The sequence below is a fragment of the Onychostruthus taczanowskii genome, unplaced genomic scaffold (genome assembly GCF_017590055.1).
Source record: "Onychostruthus taczanowskii isolate IOZ18803 unplaced genomic scaffold, ASM1759005v1 scaffold118, whole genome shotgun sequence".
Lineage (NCBI taxonomy): Eukaryota > Metazoa > Chordata > Aves > Passeriformes > Passeridae > Onychostruthus > Onychostruthus taczanowskii.
The window spans coordinates 946,070-960,819 of NW_024498329.1; the positions used below are offsets into that span (position 1 = coordinate 946,070).

At 41.0% G+C, this 14,750-nt stretch overlaps 1 protein-coding gene across 5 annotated transcripts in view; it reads right to left on the reverse strand.

The window, feature by feature from the left end:
* Positions 1–14,750, reverse strand: part of TMEM266 (transmembrane protein 266) — an 83,206-nt gene that overhangs the window by 52,114 nt on the left and 16,342 nt on the right. For 2 of the 5 annotated variants that reach the window (XM_041427724.1, XM_041427725.1), the window contains exons 2-5: positions 6,760–6,936; positions 5,560–5,660; positions 4,475–4,580; positions 1,805–1,993 (exon numbers count right to left, since the gene is read on the reverse strand). In XM_041427724.1, coding sequence (XP_041283658.1) covers positions 1,805–1,993; positions 4,475–4,488 — 203 coding nt within the window. In that variant the 5' untranslated portion in view covers positions 4,489–4,580; positions 5,560–5,660; positions 6,760–6,936. Of the gene's footprint in view, positions 1–1,804; positions 1,994–4,474; positions 4,581–5,559; positions 5,661–6,759; positions 6,937–14,750 lie in introns of those variants that run through there. The other 3 variants (XM_041427726.1, XM_041427728.1, XM_041427727.1) reach the window with 3 other exon arrangements.

Below are 14,750 nucleotides of genomic sequence, written 5' to 3' on the forward strand. Positions count from 1 at the left end.
AAGCTCTGAACTTTCTTCAGAGAATGTGCTCTACAGCTGGGAGGTGTGGAGGGCACCTGCTTATTTCCACTCAGACTGACAAAGTCACAAAAGAAGTCTGAGTGAAGGGAGAGATCTCTGCTGAGGAAAAGGATGGCAAGCCTGTTTCCATGTTTAAGACTGCAAAGCTGCTCAAATGAGAGACCTGTGCCCTTTGGCACAGTAAAGAATTGAGTTTCAGATCACAAAAATCTATAAAAATGCATATTTGAACTAAACTGGTACTGACTCAGCACCAAAATAGCCTGAGGATTACACCTGCATACTCAAATTAATTTTCAAGTGCCTCTTTTGCTATGCAGGGTATTTTATGTTACAGTTGTAGCGTACTTGTATAACCTACTCAAAATGTATTTCCCCTTGTTTGGAGTAACAGCCTTTTGGAGAAGTCTCATAAAGTCCAATATGGAAAGCAATTAAAGGCAAGAGCCTTCCCCACATCTTGCTTCCTGAGTACCACACAGAATACCTGCTGAGCTCAGATCAAGCAGGTCTCTGCTGATTACAGAGCACAGGTTAAAATGTACTGAGCTGTCAATAAATGGAGGTGCTTATAAAGCCTTTAGAAGTCTTCAGCAGCAAGCATTCTCTGTGGTTTACTGGGAAGTGCTCTCCCTGGACCTCAGTGACAGTGGAGTAGGTCTGTGCTCAGTGTGACCCCAGGGGAACAGCAGGCACAGAACCAGGGAGGGCAGGCCCCAGCGCTCTGCCCATTTCTGTCCCGAGGGATGTTAAATACAGTGTTCTCATTCCTGACAAATGCATCTTCCTGAAGACATCCAGCAATTGTACCTCTATCCCCCTCCTTCCCACTCGCACCAGAAGCCTACCCCAGCACTTTGCTGCCCTCACTACTCTCTGCTGCAATTCAAGCTTTTCACTTCTTGTCCTAAACACCATGGAGATCAGTAACAGGCTGCTCCCTTCCTCACTGAAGTCTCTTGGAAGCTCCCCTCAAAGTCTCTTTGTCATGTGAAACACGGTTATTTCAATCAGTACTCCACGGGAGGTTTTCTGAGCCTCTAATCATTCTCACTGCCTTCCTCTGGATTCTCTCCAGCTGACCCAAATCTTTCATAAAGAATTTAGTACAGCAGTCCACCTACAGCCACTTCAAGCCTGAACCAGGCATAAGGATGACTTCTAATGTCCTGTAGGACAACAGTGCTACATAGTCTGACACTGGGCTATGTTTGGGCAGCTGCTATGAACTGAGTAAGATCTTTTATTGCAATGAACCTGGAACCACCGTGCTGTGAATACAGGAGCAGCATGTATATACTGTGTACGTTATCAAAGACAACATTCTCACATTAGCAAACTACACAGTTCAAATTACTGGGTGACAAGTACGCTCTCTGTCCTGGAATCAGCAGTACCAGACATTATCTCTCAGTCAGGAGATGTACAGTTATGACAAGAGTCATGGCAGCCAACACTCATCATCCTGAAACACCTTTCTCAAGGAGCTTTCATCAGACCATTCTGCTTCTCTGACAGGCCAGGTGTATCATCTGTTTCTTCCTGAGATAAAGCTTCCAGACTGTGGTCAAACAGTAGCTATGAACCACTTAAAATGATAAACAGCTTGAAACCAGCCAGATTAGTGATATTAGAAAAGGTCTCTTCTATCCTGTGACAATAATTTTACATAGAGTTTAAGGATAACTGGCTGCACTTCTCCAGCTTAAGGTTTCCTGTTTTACAGGTCATGAAATCCCTGTAACCTAAACCTACATGACAAAAATCTGCCCTTTGTACTTACCCTTCTCTTTGGTACTCCTCATCCAAATTTGGCAAAAGCTGGGACCCAGCCACAGACAGATCAAGTGCAGCTAAAGGTAGATCTCGATAAGCAAAATTAACAAGCTGCACAGGAGCAATGCTTTTGGTCTCCTCTTCCACTTGTTGGGAAATGATCTCAACTTCCGAAACACTGCCTTCAATTGTAGGCCTGAAAATGTAATAAACATAGAAAGAAATATAAATGAGCAAGCAAGTAAAAGGAAATTAGAGACAAGAACTTCTTAGAATCCTAAAGAGCCAACAACTCAAAAGACCTCTGCAAGGTCATTGAGAAGGTGTTGTCATTAAAGAGGCAGATCAAATCTCTCCAAACTTTAGTAGATCTCATTGTAATCAACAGAAACCTCACACAGGAGAAAAACATTTCACTCTGATGAATCTGCTTCAGAAGTGCTAAACAGAAATAGCTGTGTTATAAACAAATAGAGAAAAACTGCATGAGCCCAAAAGGAAAATATTTATGCAAAACAGAAAGAAGGCATGTAACTATGCCAACTAAAGACTCACTGCTTTGTAAGTTAGATTGGTGAGCAGTGAATAGCTAGGCTTTTTCATTATCATATACAAATCAACTGGTAACCACCAGGTGCAGTTAGACCCCTCTTCCACTGCAGATTTGAATACTGATTCAAACAGTTTTGACAGATGGCAGCTTTGTTCCATTTACCTAAAAAGGATCATTCCGTTACAAGTTATTTCAAAATAGTACTGCAAGGGAACAGTGATTCAGAAGAATTATTGCCTCCTCCATAAAGATTATCTTAACTAACCTTATATACAGCTTCTAAATCTGATCAGGTATTCTTCCAGCAGCCCACTAACACTAATGGGAACTCCACACAGCTAAAAACAGTCTAACAATGCTAAGTCTCCCACATTTACAACAAGATACTACTTCTGTAGGAATTTTATCTGTTACCATTAGTGCATGCACAGGATGACCTGGCTGTAGGACACAGTTTGCATGTCAAGGGCTGATCTTTGCAGCACCCACTTGCCCTGTTTGATTGCAAGGATGTGCAAGCACAAACTTCTACAGCTCCTTCTAGGGGAGCCTGGTAACTTTGGAAGAAATCTCAGGCTACTGTCAAAGGTATACAGCAGGTGTGAAGATACTCTTTTTCCACAGGGATACAGTTAAAAAGTTCTTAGCACCCTGTTTTATTTGACTGCAAAAACTGCATTTTATTTTAAAGAAGTTTATCAAAATCTTCCAGCAATTTAAGCAACCTGGTTAGCAGTTCTTTTTTTTTCCCCAAAAAATACAAGGCTACTTTAGAAGACAATTTAACTGGTACATCTTTTATAAGGATATCATTTAAGGATGTGGGTGAAGGAACTAAAATTCTGTGTTGAAAGTTTCCATTGGTCTGAGTCTCACCATTAGAGTAATTCTTTCAGATGGAAGATATTATTCTTGAATTAAAAGGAACTAACTGCTGCCAGAATTATCAAGAAAGTAAAATGCTTTTATATGTAGAGTATTTGATAGGAAAGGCTGCAGCTGTGTCATACTGTGGCAGAAAAAAAAAAGGTAAAAGGAAGTACTATCTGAACAACCTAAAAGCTTTTATTTTATTAATGTCTAACTAATAATGGAAAGTAATGAGATTCTTTAATTTCCAACAGAACTGTATTCTTTTGTAAACAGGAATCTTCTCATTCTGAAATCAGAACCCCAGAGGTAAAAGCTAATTTTAACAAAAATTTTCTTTGATTTTCACCTTTAATGCCATCCTGTGGACATGTACCTTTTTAAGTCCAAGCTGGTTCAGTTTTGCATGAAAAAGCATGCAATGATCCAATCTCCAGTAGTATAAAAGAAACAGGAAATGGGTTGGTGTAACCTTCCTTCCCCCAACATAGTACTGAGTTTCTGTATTCCTAGACAGACTAGATGACAAATAAAGTGTGATTTGATTGAAAAGGGGAAAGGCTGCAGCTGTGTCATACTGAGGCAGAAAAAAAAAAAAGGTAAAAGGAAGTACTATCTGAACAACCTAAAAGCTTTTATTTTATTAATGTCTAACTAATAATGGAAAGTAATGAGATTCTTTAATTTCCAACAGAACCGTATTCTTCTGTAAACAGGAATCTTCTCATTCTGAAATCAGAAACCCAGAGGTAAAAGCTAATTTTAACAAAAATTTTCTTTGATTTTCACCTTTAATGCCATCCTGTGGACATGTACCTTTTTAAGTCCAAGCTGGTTCAGTTTTGCATGAAAAAGCATGCAATGATCCAATCTCCAGTAGTATAAAAGAAACAGGAAATGGGTTGGTGTAACCTTCCTTCCCCCAACATTACTGAGTTTCTGTATTCCTAGACAGACTAGATGACAAATAAAGTGTGATTTGATTGAAAAGAAAACCAAACAGACTGGTGTTAGCAGACAGATTTGGTGGCAGGAAAAAGAAAGATAAACAGATCTGAAAACAATGTAACATGCTAGTTTTCAGCCACTGCTGTTAGTAATGCACATCAGACATGCTTACAGCATCATTCACATCGTTTCTGCTAATTCACAATCTTTAGAGAAATACAAAACCTCCAGGATGTCACATCATTCTCCTCCAGGTAGCAGACTGTTCCCTTTCATTTAAAGTAATTTGTATCACATGGTACTTACTGAGGATTGGTCATGTTGGAGGATGCAACCAAATCAGCAGTGGTTCCAATATTTAACTACTTCCAGCTGCTCTGCATTAAAGTTCTAGCCTTGCAAGATTAGGTCTCTGTGAGAAGCAAAACAAGGTTATCTAAAACACAGCTGAAAGAAATCCAAAGGGCTACACTGACTTCAGTTGTCATTTTGCTAATGTGATTAATAGGTTAGTTCCCCCATGATACTTTTTCAAAGTGTTTTTATTCCAGGTTAATTCCTCCATATTATGGAAGCTGTACAGTTACAGTGCATTTACTTTCACACACAGACACATAATTCCATAAGAACACAGGTCTTGTTTTAAACCACTTGATTGTTGAGAAAATAACCAAGATCAGAGGGGGAAGGGGATTTTCAGAGAAAGCTCATCCCTTCAGGAGCATAAATTCTGTTGGAAGACAATTTTTTACACTTTCTAGACATAAGCATTAACATTGTCAATGAAGTTTGGGGGTTTGTTCTCCATCTTCCAGTTTGAACTGTTCCTGATTCCCTTTGCTATCTTAGGAAGTCTCTTCCAAAAATTAAATAATGTCGTCAAACATTCTACATGGGCTGTTATCAGGATAGTATTTTGATCAACAAAACCCAGTAACACATTTGGAAAAGGCAAAATCTCCACTTGTTCTGTACCTGGAGCAATGCATGGCCCCCAGAGCAAAAGAGGACAAGCCTGTGAGAATGAAACCTACTGATACTGATATTCTTTTCCTGGAAGCAGGAAAAACAAGGAATACCACCCAACAAACAAAAGCTCTTAAAAATCATGAGAGACCTTGTGAAGCTATTGCAAAGATTAGATGCTGCAAAGTTTTTAAAAGTAACATAAAAACAGACTCTAATTTTGATTAAACAGAAATAAACATTGGCAAATCAGAATTACTTACAATAACACCAATGATCATGAAAAATGCTCTTACACTAAATTTTACCCTAGAGTTACTTACAGGCTGAATTGTTAGTCAAGTATTTACAGTGGAGACATACAAATGTAGCTACATTAAAATCCTTAACAATCACTTCATACGAAAAAGTAAAATTGAACTTACATCTTTTGTAGAGCCATTTCCAAGGCTTTATTTCATATTTTGTAATTTTACAAAAATGTAAAATGTAGCCAATGCATTTTCACATTTTCCAGATAATGTGCCTGGGTATGCAAGAAAAAAAGTACTACACTGTAATTACCCTCCTCAGGTAGGTAAGTCAGTCAAAAGCAATTTAATTTCGTATGAAGAGAACAACTTTAAAATAAAAGACTATACATACTTTAGAGAGACACACACCCTCCATTTATTTACAATCTTGTAATACTTCTAAAAACAGAGTAAGAAGGAAATGTTTTTCAGATAAGTTTGCTAACACAGCAGAAACTTGATTTCATATCCATTCAAGTATCAATGGGAGTTTATCCCCTGGTCTTTGTACACCTTAAATTATTTCATTTACTATACCCCTAAGGCAACAAAATACTAAAACATTTGCCTAAATTTATGAATATTTCAATCACACAGAGCTTTCTGATGGCAATTGTTGCATCTACCAGCACAACAAAAATAAAATATAAGTCTCAGACTTGGTTTGCAATGTTAGCTCCCTAACATCTCATTTTCAGTTGACATTTTTACAACACAAAACAACTCCTAACAATTCTGAATGAAAAATTTTACCCAAATCAGCTGTTCTAAGCACTCAGCATGAGAAAATGGTCAAGGCATGAGATACTGTGCACCTGTCTTCTGAGAGTGAGAAAACTGAGAATCCTGCTCTAACTGCATTTGCAGGCCTGGGGAGTAAAAAGTACACGGGGATCCAGCTGATTTAGGAAATGGGAATAAGACTGATAGAAACTGGCCTTAGAGGACAGACAGGCAAATGTACATGTGGAAGCTTCTTAACCTAGTAAAACCTCCCCATTTGTTCTGGAGACAGCACAGGGCTGCTAACCCCAATCTCACGTCCAAAGGCGACTTCGAAAAGAAATCAATGACAAAAACCGTACATCTAGATTTTAAGAAATCTTATTTTTTAGATTAATCCTAAGGTTCTAGGGAATGGGCCAGGACACAAACATTAAATATTTGTCCCTCCCTTCTCTTGCTCTCCCAAAGCTGGAAGCATTTCCAGTTGAACAGAACTGTTTTACAGCTCAGCCACGGGTCTGCAGCGGACGCGACCCGAGGCAGCAGCACCGAGGCAGAGCAGCAGCTCCTGCAGGAGCTGGCAGCTCTGCAGCACAGTTTGCTCACCCCAGGCCTGAAGGAGCCGCTGGCAGGAGGCAGCAGCTCCTCTGCAGGGAGCAGAGTCCAGCTGGAGCCAGGGATCGCTACCATGACACAAGGAGCTCACCGGGCTGGGACAGCAGCGCCGAGACTCCCGCAAGGAGAGACGGGGACCAGCTCTGCACAGGACCCACTGCACCCCTCCTGAAACAGAGAGGCAAAACGTGAGTAATCGCTGGGGAAAATTACTAATGTATTAGCTGATCTAACCACCTGAAGAGACAAGTCAGGAAGTGCAGTAAGAAGACAAGAGATGTAACAGGTTGTGTACATGTATCTGTCTCCTAAATGGATTGCTGTGATTCACGCTTCTTTCCAGGCTTTATGAGAGCAACAGAAAGAAGTACCTTAACATATACTGGTATTCTGCAAAACCATTTTTTATCATCCACCCCCCTGCTTCTTTCCAGGCTTTATGCGAGCAACAGAAAGAAGCCTTAACATATACTGGTATTCTGCAAAACCATTTTTTATCATCCACTCCACCTCATCTATCTCTTTTTGACTTCCTTTTAAAAAAAAAAAACACATTTCAGAGCAACATAAACAACTTGAAACTTCCACAAGAAACTTCTTTGCAACTGAGTGGTGTTTAAAGGCAGCAGGGATCAGCAGGGAAATTTTATTATTTTAAACTTATCTCCTGCTTGCATTCCTACAGGATTTTCCTGTAGGCAAGGCGGAATGACATTGCTCTTCTCCCTGCCGACAAAGATAGGCAACTTTTGGATATTCTATCCATCACCTGAGTGAAAATTTTTCCATGCAGCCCTTTCCCCACCTATGTTCATGTTTTTGACTAATGAACATTTTGTCAATGTTCATTAGACAAAAATGCCTCATCTCTCACAGTCTCTTCTGATGGAATTACTAACAGGTCCACAGTTTTTGGCTTTTTTCCCCACTTTGTAGAATTGAGAGTAGGCAGCACACAGCATTTGCTGAGCTACCACGTGAGCATGGGGAATGCCCAGCTCCTGAGAGCTCAGCAATTCTGCTTGTTCCATGGTGTGTTTTCCAGGTGAGATGGCTGCAGCAGGAGCACAGTTTCCAAAGATTAACTGAAGCAGTTTGGAAGGGAGTTATTACAGAAAGAATTGTCCCACTAGTTTCTAGTGCAAGCTTTCAAGCAGTATAACAACCACAAACATTCACTGCAGTAAACGAATGACATCTTGTATGTACCAAGAGAACAGTGCAATCTGATGGGGAAGCATATAAATTTGCAACTGGTAGCCCAGCTTAAAACATGTGAGATCACAGCTCAAATCTCAGCCAAGCTGGTTCAACTCTTCACCCCTCTTTAGCATTGAAGGAAGTTGTACCCCAGCCACTGAGCTCTTTCTGAAGCAAGATCTTCAAAACGCTTTAAAGTGCTGTCCTTGCCTTGCAAGCCCTTCATCTTTGCTCTGTCACTACCCATGCCAGTGCTCCCAAGGCTCCTGCCAGGTGTCCTTGGGCTGACTGTGCTTTTCCCCCTCTCCTGGGCAGGGGCACTGGCAAACGCCTGCTCCCAGCTCCCGGCTGTGCAGTGCCGGGGTCATGCCCTGCACTTGAGCAAAGGTTCCTGCCGCTGGCCTTGCCCAGCACACGTCCCGCCCCAGTTAATTTGTTAATGTTTGTTAATAATCAATCTTCTATTGTCAGTCACCACACCTTGGCTGGAGCTTGCTAATAAGAGATAAAATCCCGCTGAAACAACAAAAAGCATAGAACAGAGTTTGGAAATGTATGCTAAAGCATAGCACATGGTGTGCATACACTTAGCTAAAACAAAACAAAACTCCAATAGCAAACTTAAAAAAAAAAGAAAATCTATAATCCACTGGTGCATGAAAACTATGGCTTTTAGCATTGATTTAAGCACAGTCTTACAAAATATGTGTCACAATGTAGTGGGCCCAATTGGGGGTGGGGAGTAGGAAGATTATTTAATTTAAGCCTTTAGCACTGAAGTCCCTACTAACTTGTACCCTGTTCAGCTGAGCTGAAATCAAGACAACATGATTCAGAACTGTTTGCTGCACTTGCTCATGTTCTGAGGCGTATTATCATGAATCTGTAAGCTCCTGTACAAAATTCAGATGCTAGCTGAAGCATGCAAGTTTGGGCCCTTACAAGGTAGCTACAAAACCAAATTCTGACATGTTCTTGTAGTAAGTCCCCCAATAGCAGCTTAAGACAGTTGGACAGGGTCAGAGTTTGCATTCAAAGGAAATGCCTCAGGCTCCACTTAAGGAGAGCTGTTGCTGCAAGGTGGGATTTTGTGTTCTCACCAGCTCCATCTCCTTCCTCTGCCCACACCCCATCCATTTAAAAAAAAAAAAAAAAAAAAAGGCAGGATGGCTTCCCTGATACAGGTCATAGTACAGCTCCAAAAATAGCTGTGCCAGCAAAAGTAATAGTGCAGGGCAAGGCACTGTGCACAGCCAAAGAAACAAAGCAGACAGAGCAGAAAGACTTTGGATCAGAAATACTCAAAGATGATGTGCAGAGCCCTGGCCATTGGCAATATCCAACTGGAGCAAACACACATGAAATCACTGAAGAGACTCAGGCAGGGGTGCAGAGGAGGAGGGCTGCTGTGGGGGTTTTTCTCCTTCTGTGTCACACTGGAGCTTTTTACTCTGAATCTAGTCCACATCAAGAAACAGAATTTTGCTTCCTTTGTGCAAACAAGTTATGTTCTTATCTCAGCCTGTACACTGAAAGCCTTACACACTTGAAGCGTAAATGCCAATGATGGCAATCCTAACGATGTCAGGAGCTGTTCAGAAAAACAGGAAGAAAAGGAATAATCTGAAATAAGAGTAAGAGTAGGGGAAACACCTGAAGAGACATTACCCCCAATGCTTTCAAAGCGAAACAGCAAGAGTGATTTACACATTGAACTCTTGTGTAGTAGCCAAGCCAGATTTTTTGGTGATGAACACCACGGATATCATCCTGAGGATCACCACGAACCTGATGTGATCACTCATTGCCACTACTGCAAGTTGCATTTCTCCAAGAACTGAAATTCCCAGGCCCCTTGGGATCACAACTGCTTTTGTCCTGAGAATTTTAATTAGCTGCAATCATCTGCATTTAGAAAGTTTAATTGGTCATATATGCCAAAACTGCTCCCTTCAGGACTTCTGAAGGGGAAAAACTGACAAATTTGCAGGCATGGTTCCAGCGCTTCCTTGCTTTACTTTGGGTTGAACAAAATTGGTTCTTCTTTTTCCCCCAACAGGAAAAATCAGGGGGTATGATATTAAAAAAATTCTTTTGATTAAACTGACCTTCCATAATGCCTTATGTAAGACAAGAATTTGATGAGGTATTAGATTTGTCAAAAAATTACGAATGCAGAGATGCCACACAGAAAACAAAAAGCAAATTTACTTCCTTAATCTTTAATATTCCTAGGCAGTGTCCAAAAGAAAAGAGGCACAAGAGAAGGAGCTTTTTATTTCAAGGAAGAAGGGACATTTGAAATTTGCATCTTTTTCATGGAGGGATTGACAGTAAAGTTTTTAAATACACCACATTAAAAAAAAAAAAAAAAAGGAAAAAATTTCTCCAAAAACTCCAGGAAAGGTAATTTGACTGGGGGGGAAAAAAAAAAAAAAAAAAAAAGTCAAGCATTCACAAATTAGGAAATGGTAGATTTGCACTTGCACATGCAGTCATAATTCTATTTCCTTGTGGAATCATCCTCTATGCTGAAATTCAGTAGAACACTGTTCAAGGAAAAAAACCCAGCATGTAATCATGTAACCGAAGACCCTCATTATTCCTAAGTGGATTCTCACTTTCTAGAGAGAAGTCTAGATGGGCCAAAAGAGAGAAAAATGATCTTGTGCACAGTTACACTGTGCACAGTTCATAATCTCACCACAAATGCAACATGATTATTGGTTGAATCCTGAACATTTCAGTACTGCAAATCTGGAGTACAGAACAAGTAAGAGCAACTGGAACCAAGCCTTTAGAGGAGGATTAATTCAAAACAGACTCAGGGGAGCCCAGTCAAGCCCACCCTCTTTCCACGGAGCTTGCAGGTGCGCAGCACATGGCACTTCCAGACCAAAAGAAACTGAGGATGAGCTGCTGTGCTTTGGAAGGTTATAAAAAAACTCCACTCATGCTTCTTCCTTGTGCTCTCTCTTCAAATGGAAGCTGGGGAGGGGGGCAGAGGTTGTGTAGCAGGTCTCCAGACAGGTTCTGTGACCTGCAAATGCTCCAGCATCAATAGGCTTTAACACTAGAGCTGCCCACAGCTCCTCTGGGCTGTCATACAGTTCATGTGACATGGTGCATACTGGCACTGCTGGAATTCATGGCTCTCACACACTCTCAGCATTTTCCAGAAAAGGCACAGGTCTGGCAGGTACTGCAGCAACCCACAGTGCTGCTATAATTCAGAAGATGCCACAGGGCAAAGAAAAGGTGTTCTCTGCACTGAGGGCCTTCTGCTTGGGGAAGTTTAATATTACAGCAAACACTGAAAGCAATATGGATCTCAAAGATGTGCAAAACCTGTCCATACACAAAGGCTATCCAAATAGCAAATTTGCTCTTAGCTCCTCAATAAACAAAAGGCATTCATTCAGCCAAATTATTCATTTGATATCTTTCTCTGGAGTAATTCCAAGCATGCCATTTCCCTTTCCATTTTACAAACTACTTGTATTTAGCTGTAATAAATTGGTGATCCCCACAGTTATCTGTAGTTCCTGCATGTGGTAGAAAAAAATCCCCACACCACAGTGTTCTTGAGTCCAGAGAACAAAGAAAAGAGAACAATCACACAGCTAAAAGGTCCCTTTATAGATTTGTCTGGTCTTCCCAGTCTGGGCCTCCTCAGCAAGGGTGAGCCCTCAGCAGGGCTGGCACAGGGCTCCCAGCAGCTCCCCGCACACCTGAGCATCCCCGGCTCTGCTCACAGCTGCTGGTGGGCTGCAAGGTCAGGTCAGAGCTGCACACACAGAGCAGCCTCTGGGCCAGACAGGGCTCCCAGGGAGAAGACTCTGCTCAGCACAGCACAGGGATGGAAGAGGCACCGAAGGCTCGGGGAGATGGCTGCGGGTGCTGCTCCTGGGCTCACCCTGGAAGCTCAGGATCGGTTTGCATTTGAAATGTGCCACCTCGCAGGCTGATAAGGAAGGAGCCTGGCATCAACAGCTCCACTGGACTGAAAACATCTGACGTTTTCTGGTCTGGGAAATGAAATGACTCTGGACTCAGCACACAGTCCCATGATCGTTTGGACAAATACAGGCACTCTCCCCACAAACCACGATTTTTTGTGTCACAAATTCTGTTTCTCAAAACAAACAAACAAACAAACAAACCTCAAACAAAAAACCACATGCACACCCCCCCACTTGAACCCCAAAGTTGGGTTTATATTTCCTTGGCTAAAAACAACAGCATTTCAGAATTTAAATGTTTGGGAATGACACTAATCTAGTCAAGTTGTATTAAACCAAATCGTTACTACTGGAAGCAAATCAAGTACCAATTTAGTTTCAAAGCAGTTTATTTTGCTTTCATCTGTCAAGAGTCAACTCTTGGATGTCGTTTTTAGTTCTCTTTTTCCCACTCCCTGGAAGTGCAGTGAAAACCCAAACCAGAAACTTGCAGCCACAGCTTTTTGTTTTCAAGTCAGGAAAGATCAGTCCAGCTGCTCTTTACAATAGTGTAGAAAAAAATATGTACCCTTTTGAATGTCAGAATTAATGTTTTTAGGTCTATTTAGATACCTGGCAGGTCATCTCTGACTAGATTTGAGTTTATCAGACATGAACCTAATTTTTGCAGCCTATTAATGGCTTTTGAGGGAAGAATAGAAGTCCATTTGAATCCAACAGCAAATTTTTTTTGGACAGAGCTGGAAATTCACTCAGGCTTCTAACAACAGCAGCAGAATAACACAAATCCTTGAGACACCCTGAGTATGAGGTATGTGTCAGTTCAGGGGGGTGACAGTGGCAACCTCAGTCATGTGAAAGCACCGGTGTCTGTCACCACCTGTCAGAAGAACAGGCAAAACTCTCTACATTTTCGTTTTCATCCACCATACGTGCTGCCCATCTTACTTGGAGCTTAACTCTTACTTAAGTTTCTGATCATACTCTTAGATTAATGTAACTTTGAGATTATCTTTCAGCCATTAGCCTTCAACCTTAAGACTCTTCCTCAAGCTATCAATTTTAATTTTATTCAGGTCCTGGGCCTAATGGATTTTGCAATTAAAGGCATTTAGAAATTTTAGAATAGAAGTATCCTCTAATTTTCTAGAGAACGTAATGTCAACGAAAATACAGAAGATTCACAACACTACAATAAGAATGGGAGAAAGTACAGAGAAAATCTTGTAAGAAATTGCTGGCATCTCTTGAAGCTGAGGATTTCAGTGCATCTTGCCAATTACGACTCTGTGAGGCCCACAAATGTTATATTTCTAGCTAGGAAGGAGAGTGAGAAGTTCTTTAGACCAATTCTGTTTTTCACATAATCAGCAGTACAGAATCAAAAGAAACCTAAATAGACCGGTACTAAATCCAGTTATTAGATAAATCAAAACAAGCATCTGGAACCAAAGATTTCTTTCTAAGAACCAACTACATCACAAATATATTTGTGAGAAATATCTGGTTTGTCATTCCTGGAAAGTATTATGGGCAACCTTCCAGACAAAATGCAATAAATTTATATGAATTTATGGCTTTACTGTGTATGTTAAAAGCAAGTATATAACAATTAGCCCATTGATGTGACATTTATTGCTCTTCTCTTGGACAGTGTTATGCTTTGTAATTCAGCTTTTGGAAACAAACAACCCAGCTGTTTTGAATGCAAATTTACCAACAGTTGCAGCATTTAATCCTGGTGATGTACACAGGATAAACTCCACTCTGTAAAAACACACTAAAATTCTTGAATTCACATCTGTCTTGTACTTCAGAGGCAAGTTATCTCACAGAGGTATGGGGACACAACAGCTATAATGCTTTTGGCTGGCAGAGGCTTTCCTGATCACCGGGAGCCTAAAAGGCAAGACTTAACTACCTTATTAGAGCACACAGAGTACTGAGAGCCATTATTTAATATACTGGTGCATTTAACCAGGTCACCCTGGTTCCCTCAGCAGGTGATGGAATGCACTTACTGCAAATTACAGGCCAGGTTTCTGCCACCAAGTACTGATGGTGAGAAACTGGGTCCAAGCTGTGAGCAAGCAGGTCCAGCCTAGACAGTCCTGTGAAGTACCTGGAGGCACAGCCCACCCAGAGCAGCCCCATCCGGGGCCAGGGATTCCCCCTGCAGCAGTGTGCCTTCCCCTGATCTCTGAGTCTGAACACATCACCAGGGACACACACGTGGCCAGCAGATGTTTGGAGTCTGCCTAGTCTGACCACTGCAAACTGAACAGATAAGGCAACAGTTCTTCCCACTGGACCTGGAAAAGGGATAGGAAGCAAAGGCTCTTTTTTACTAGAAGTAATTGATTCCTTAGTTATTTTGTATGGAATACAAAAAGGATCAGTGAAGTATGCAAGAGAAGTACTTTCTGAAAATGTTAAAAAGAATTTGATCTGCACAGGCACGCAGAATTCCTTCAGAATGAAGCTATTTGCTTATTCATATAAATACATATTAAAATGTATTCAGCTACTAGTAATAAAATAAACCATATATGGAAAGTAAAAATGTCCAATTTATCTTCTTCCCCTCTCCTAGAATACCTAACATCACCATCCCTACCCAGCCCTCATCTCCTTTAAACTCTGCGAGAACAGAGAGGACTGATATTCTTGTCACATGAGGAAATGTAGAGTATCACAAGCCACTGAATAAATTTCAAAGAAGATGCAGGAACACCCACCCATGCAGTCCCTTTGATTTAGAGGGGAGAACTGTCAGCTTGTGCTCTTTCACGGATAGCGTCAGCATCAAGATAAACTCAA